Raw genomic sequence first — 6,842 nt, forward strand, 5'->3', positions numbered from 1 at the left:
GCAGTAGTTGTCATGTTGCTATTTGTTGCTGTAGTTGATGCAGCAGTAGTTGTCATGTTGCTTTGTGTTGCATTAGGTGATGCAGCAGTAGTTGTCATGTTGCTTGGTGTTGCAGTAGTTGACGCAGCAGTAGTTGTCATGTTGCTTGGTGCTGCAGTAGTTGATGCAGCAGTAGTTGTCATGTTGCTTTGTGTTGCAGTAGTTGATGCAGCAGTAGTTGTCATGTTGCTTTGTGTTTCAGTAGTGGATGCAGCAGTAGTTGTCATGTTGCTATTTGTTGCTGAAGTTGATGCAGCAGTAGTTGTCATGTTGCTTTGTGTTGCAGTAGTTGACACAGCAGTAGTTGTCATGTTGCTTGGTGCTGCAGTAGTTGACACAGCAGTAGTTGTCATGTTGCTTTGTGTTTCAGTAGTGGATGCAGCAGTAGTTGTCATGTTGCTATTTGTTGCTGAAGTTGATGCAGCAGTAGTTGTCATGTTGCTTTGTGTTGCAGTAGTTGATGCGGCAGTAGTTGTCATGTTGCTTGGTGTTGCAGTAGTTGACACAGCAGTAGTTGTCATGTTGCTTTGTGTTGCAGTAGTTGATGCAGCAGTAGTTGTCATGTTGCTTGGTGTTGCAGTAGTTGACGCAGCAGTAGTTGTCATGTTGCTTTGTGTTGCAGTAGTCGATGCAGCAGTAGTTGTCATGTTGCTTGGTGTTGCAGTAGTTGATGCAGCAGTAGTTGTCATGTTGCTTGGTGTTGCAGTAGTTGATGCAGCAGTAGTTGTCATGTTGCTTGGTGTTGCAGTAGTTGACGCAGCAGTAGTTGTCATGTTGCTTTGTGTTGCAGTAGTTGAAGCAGCAGTAGTTGTCATGTTGCTTTGTGTTGCAGTAGTTGATGCAGCCGTTAATGTTATGTTGCCATCAAATGCTGCAGTTCCTGCAGCTCTAACTGTTGTGTTGCTGATTGATGCCTTTGATGCCGCTGTTGTTTTGTTGTCATTCAAAACAGTTGCTGCAACTGTGGTTGTTGTGTTGTCATGTAACATTGTTATCGAAGCTGGTGTTGTGACGTTTTCAGTTACTGGTGTTGCTGTTGCATCTGTAGTTGTGATATTACTATTTATTATTGCTTCCATCGTTGTTGTGTCGTTGCCATTTAGCATTGTTGCAGCCTTAGATGTTATGTTGCCCTGTAACACTGTTGGTACATTTGTAGTTGCACTAAAGTTTTGCGGTAAAGTATAAAATGCTGTTGCTGATTTATAAGTCTGTGTCGTTGCCACTTGTTCTGTCACATTTACAGTTTGCTGAGATGTGGGGGCAGTAGTTGTTGCTCCTGGAACCAAGCAGCGCCCCAGCTCATTTCGGAAAACCTGGTCAAGCTGAAAGAAAATAACCATGACCACATTTATTTACAGGATTCAGACGTCAAAATTCTGTTAATATAATCGGATTTTGACCGCCAACTATTTTCCTTACTTACCCAGGCAATGATGTCGGATTCATTCTTACTCGGTCCAGTGACATCCACGTTGACATCAAGGAAATAAAACACTACTATAAAAAAAAAAATCAAACAAAATTTAGAAGAATAATGTCAAAATCAATTTCGTAATTGATGATTAGTATATTTCAAAAGAGATGTTCCTTCCCAAAGCCCCTTTGGGTAAAATATTTTTCTACGTTTGTGCTGTAGGTGAGACATATCTGTCATTTGTTTACCTGAGGTCTGTACGGTGGTTGCAGAAGTTGGAATAATGGATGAAGCAGCAGAAGACTGACTATCAGAAACTTCAGTTGATTGGAAAAAATGGAAAATCTGTTAAAATGCATATTTAAATACAAGGCTATAACCTCAAATATTAATGCTGTTGCAAAGATCAACTGCTGAGTTATCTTTTAAATAATCTGAGTAATTTGATTCACAAAATAATTTACTGTGTTACCTTACATGTTTGTATTACAATGACATAATTTGACCACTTGTCCACCTTTGGATTTGTTTCTCAGTTATACAGCTACAAGTATTACAGCTGGGTCATATTTTTGCTGAGGAGTTTAATTTACCTGCTGTAACTGTAGAAGTGTGAAAAGTAGAGGAAGCAGCTTGGGAGCTTGGAACAACAGATGCTTCACCTGCTGAAGAATGAAAAACGATCAATTTCATTTTTGTTTTCAGTTTGTGATTTTTGTCCTCTGTATTAAGTTGTCTTAACATGACAGTTTAATTTGTTGTTTAATATGCTACCTCTTTATTTTCTCCATCATTCTATCTGTAACTGTGAATCAATAGAGGTATAAAGAAATATTGTGCGAATTTAAAGTTTGCATTGTAAAAGTGATGGTAATTCCAATTATCCTTGTTTTGTCTTGAGAACTGTTGTTTTCAGTTCTGTCTTATTTCTCATTTTAGGTTGAACAAGCCTTAGCATATTATTTACCTGAGGTTTGTGAAGCTGTTGTTGATGTGGCAATGCTGGACGGAGCAGTGGAGGTTAGTTGACCTAAAGCTTGACCTGATTAGAGAAATAAAACAGCTACAGTAAGGAGGAGTTGTATCTTTTGAGTTAGTCTGGTTGGGTTTTTCAATGAGACATCCAGGCACCAGTCGTTCACGACTTGTCTGTTTGCCCAAAATGGAGCCATGTTAAAGAGTTACATCATATCAATCACTAAGAAATATTAAAGAATGGCCTCAGTCTTGGTCACAGTCTCAGGAATCAAGATCAAAAAAAGTCGCGCAAGTACTGCTTCTAAAATTGCAAGATAACAAGCTGCAGTCCAGAGGTGTTGAAATATTCTTTCAGTCAGTCTGGAATCAATGTTGATAAACAGGTTACAGAATGAAAAGGAAAGGAATTTAACATGCGGGAATGATGAACTATGTGGAATGCAGGCATAAGTCATTTATTAGTGGAGGTTGATTCAATGCTCTGTTACTTTGTTTGATAATAACCTTTGTTCACCTCTTTAGTCATACTGCGGGTGATGTCAGACCTCACCTGATAGGAGGACAATAAGTAGATGTATCTTCAGCCACATTGCATATGTAACACAAGAACCAGGTTTCTTCAGTCTGTGAAATAATTTACAGTTAGTAAGTACGTAATGGAAAGTTTTGATTAAAGCTAAACATCTTTTTGTGACAAGAAACACCAAACAACTTGGATGAAATCTCTGACAAGCTTATCTTTAATTTTCATCAATCTGTCTGAGCTTTGTCACAGAAGCAATGAGACGTGTGAGAAAAATTGAACTGAAAAGTCTTGTGTAACAGAACAAACAGTCTTATTCACCGATATCAGTCAGAAGTGCAAACATAAATATTGGTATCAAAAGATTGATATCACTACATTCACCTCTTAGTACTTGTTATATGTTTGCTGCATGTTGCACTAAGATTTTGGGAGTTTTTTGTAGTGAAGAAACACTGCCTTTTATTTTTTGCAGGGCCTGCAAGTTTGTGTTATGATCAAATTGAACTCAGACATTCATATATTTGTCCCTTTCTAGAACAAATTTAATATCACCCTTAAAGGGGCAAGCAAATTAGTTTATTGGTCAACCACACCTGAATTTGTCCACACAGTCTGCGTTTTGTTTTTCAACTTTTACAATGATACTCTCAGTACAAGGAAGAAACTATTAGTAACTAATCTGGCGCTTCGCATGGGGTGATTGCTAGTTTGGAAACATTTATGTCTGAGCTTTAACTTCCTTATAAATGTCTTTAGATGTTGCCTTAATGTTTTCACATCATTTTCTTTCCTCATCATGGCATTAACTTTGTCCATGTTGATATAGGACTCATTTTACTATGGATAATAACACTCTATTATTAGCTTAGGCCAACATTTAACACTTTTATCTGTGGGACAAAGAAACCGTACCCTTCCAGGACTGTATGAAAGTTGGAAATCTCAATGTTGTTTATATCTATGGGATCAGATTAATGTGGCACCAATGGAAATCTGGAAATTGTACGCAAGGATCAATCAGATTTGTGGATGTCTGCCAGATCTCTTCCGGAAATACTGCCAGATTTCTTTTATTATGCCATACAAGGAAGCTGTATTTTAGAGGTGTTGCTCTAAAATACATCCGCAGAATGCTTCTGTTTGAATAAAATGGTGAGTTAACCCAGTAAAAATTCAGAAAGCTATTACATTGTCATCTGGGCTTTCCTATACTGCTGTAAACTTCTAAATTAAAGCAAATGTATTTGAAATTCTATCAAAGAGACATCTCTTTCATTATTTTGTTATTGTGAAATAGAAATTCTTTTGGTCATCCTTACTAACCTAAAACAGGACTAGTTTAGTCTCATTTAGTATCAGATAGTGTGGGGAGATGGTTATACATCCTTTATAAAAACTTTGCCAATATTTGGTTTCAAATGTTTGAACCAAAAATTTACTGATTTGGTAAAAGCTTTTATAGTCCAAGAAAAAAATGTCTCTGTGTTTAAGGTGATAAAAATAACAGTACGAGTGGAACAGCATAATTAATCTAGGATGTTTATCTTGAAAGAGGACTCAATGACTTTGTTGTTCAATTCCTTAATATTTCCTTCTACTGTTTCTAGCAATAGTAGTGGGTAAAGAAAATTGCAGTTTTTACTGTGACTAACTTTGCCTTTTAGCTAAATTATTAGAAGTCAGTTAAAATGAATAATTTGTATTTTATCAAGTGAAAAGATTAGTTCAGTCTTTAAAGACCATTTACTCAATGTTTCATGGTGGTATCTAAAAAAAAAGGTAGAAACTACAACTTTGTTAAAAATACATTTGGTTTTGTAACAATTTTTTTTTTACATTTTAATGTAAACCTAGAAGCATAAACCAATTCAGAATTTCAAAGTTCAAATTGCTCTAATTTTTCTGATTTTGAAACACACCATATCTTTTAAAAAAATATTTTAATGCTGGTTTGGTTAAAATCATTTTATACATACGATTTTTAAAATGTTACTGATAAAACTTCCTTTAAGATGTTGGTTTTTGAGCATCGGCCGATGTCTTGGATTAGTATTGGGGACAAAAAATTAAAAAATAAAAACACCCTGACACGGACATTAGCAATGAAAAGCAAACAGAGTTTGTTGTATATTATATTGTGTAGAAGCTTCCATTAATATGGTGTTCAGATTAGACCCCATCATAGAAGACTATGAGGCTGTATTGTTATTGTTCAGTGAACCAAGTAAAGATGACTTGAAATCTGATGCCTCCATTTGCTGTGTAAGTTTTATTGCAAGCAATTCGATCTTCCTGAGAACTGCAAGGAGAAATCATTTGTGAACCTTTGTGACCTAAGCTAATAAATGGAGGATGAAGGCATTATACTTCAGTTGAAATTCTAATTATTGCTTTTCAGAAGATATAATTATCTAGACCATGTTAAACCCAGTAAAGTCATTTGTTGACATTCTCCTCAGATAGGAGAACTGAATTTTGATTGCTCAGAGCCCAGTTTGAATCCTTAAAGAGCTATGGTTTTCTGCCTGGATAACAAACATTTTGATCAAATCCAACATTTGAGATAAAATATAAATGTCTAGACTTTGAAAAACTTTTCCAGTCTTATGTGGATTGCTTAGATAATCAGAATGACAGCTGAGAACATATCAACATCTTTAAACATGGTGTCAAGTCTATTTGTTGGTTTGGGTTCAGCACAGTTGGCTTGCCTAACCTTCCAGACCCCTCAGGTCTTCTGGTTCTGGTCTGCTCTGCATCTCCAGAACCAGAACCAATCGAGGAGAAGCAGCATTCAGCTTCTATGCACCACAAATCTGGAACAAACTTCCAGAAAACTGTAAAACAGCTGAAACACTGACTTCCTTTAAATCTTCACTAAAAACCCACCTGTTTAGATTTGTATTTGAAACGTAATCAATCACTAATTTAATGATGGCACTGGACTTAATGTAATGTTTTGATTGTTGATTCTATGTTGCATGACTTTGTGTTTTTGTGTTTGTTATGATGTAAAGCACTTTGAAATGCCTTGTTCCTCATTTGAAATATATACGTACGTATATGAGAAAGTACTTGTTTTGAATGACATTTATCAGTATATAAAACACAAAAAGACGTATTTAAAAACTACTTATATGTTTATAAGTGCATGATTTAGACTTATTTATGTAGTTCACAGTTATTTTACGTTAGGAAAATAACTGTGAACTACACAGTTATTTTAGATGAGCTGGTTCTAATCAAAGAGAGTACAACACCACCACCAGAACTTTTACCTGACAGAAGAGCCCAATTTGTGCTGGCAAAAACATCTGGCCAAATGAACTGATGAAGCTCCCATAATGTCTTCATTTCCATGGAGCATAACTTCCCACAGCAGAGTCCAAGGAAAGCTAAACCGCAAAGCTAACCACAAACATTTTCCTGGCTGAAACAAACCTGATTCCAGCTGCTGGCGGTGTGTTTCTCTACTGTGATTTTCTCATGCAGAATCCAGACACGCCTTCAAAACGTCAGTCCCAGTAAGTGGACGTCAGCTGTATTCGTTTTAGCTCAAGCGTGTGTCACTCAACAATGAAGAAAGTATTAAAAGGAACTTCTTGTTTGCGCACCAGATCATAGAGATCTAAACGAGAAATATGTATTGTACACCAACAGGTTTCCTGTACAGTTTTTGGAAGGCAAGAGACCTTCGTTTCTATTTTTGTTTGGCATTTAAGGTGTGCCTCAGGGTGTGTCCTCACCTCCTCAGTGTTCTTTTTGATAGACGTAAAACAAAAGACGTTTCCAAGGCAACTCTGCGGACCTCAAAGTGCCCTGGCATTGAAACATTTAGTGCTGCCAGAAAATGTCAGGCACCACTGTGCCTGTCATGGTATG

At 36.7% G+C, this 6,842-nt stretch overlaps 1 protein-coding gene across 1 annotated transcript; it reads right to left on the reverse strand.

Annotated features, from left to right (window-relative positions):
- Positions 1-346: 346 nt before the first annotated feature.
- LOC116728820 (cell wall protein DAN4-like) lies at positions 347-6,613 on the reverse strand. The gene is made up of 8 exons (XM_032577138.1): positions 6,239-6,613; positions 2,985-3,058; positions 2,424-2,498; positions 2,050-2,118; positions 1,705-1,773; positions 1,466-1,539; positions 756-1,364; positions 347-361 (listed from the first exon to the last, which is right to left on the reverse strand). The coding sequence occupies exons 1-8, from the start codon at positions 6,325-6,327 to the stop codon at positions 347-349; spliced, it is 1,074 nt and encodes a 357-aa protein (XP_032433029.1). The 5' UTR covers positions 6,328-6,613.
- Between the last annotated feature and the right edge of the window lie 229 nt (positions 6,614-6,842).

The sequence above is a fragment of the Xiphophorus hellerii genome, chromosome 11 (assembly GCF_003331165.1).
Source record: "Xiphophorus hellerii strain 12219 chromosome 11, Xiphophorus_hellerii-4.1, whole genome shotgun sequence".
Taxonomy (NCBI): Eukaryota; Metazoa; Chordata; class Actinopteri; order Cyprinodontiformes; family Poeciliidae; genus Xiphophorus; species Xiphophorus hellerii.

Bases quoted from the DNA above. Each gene is read 5' to 3' on its own strand.
- LOC116728820 (XM_032577138.1), bottom strand. From the start codon at position 6,327: ATGCTCCATGGAAATGAAGACATTATGGGAGCTTCATCAGTTCATTTG. The intron at 3,059-6,238 runs GTAAAAGTTCTG...ATTATTTCACAG, and splicing joins AAATTGGGCTCTTCTGTCAG to ACTGAAGAAACCTGGTTCTT. The intron at 1,540-1,704 runs GTAAACAAATGA...TTTTTTTTATAG, and splicing joins AACCACCGTACAGACCTCAG to TAGTGTTTTATTTCCTTGAT.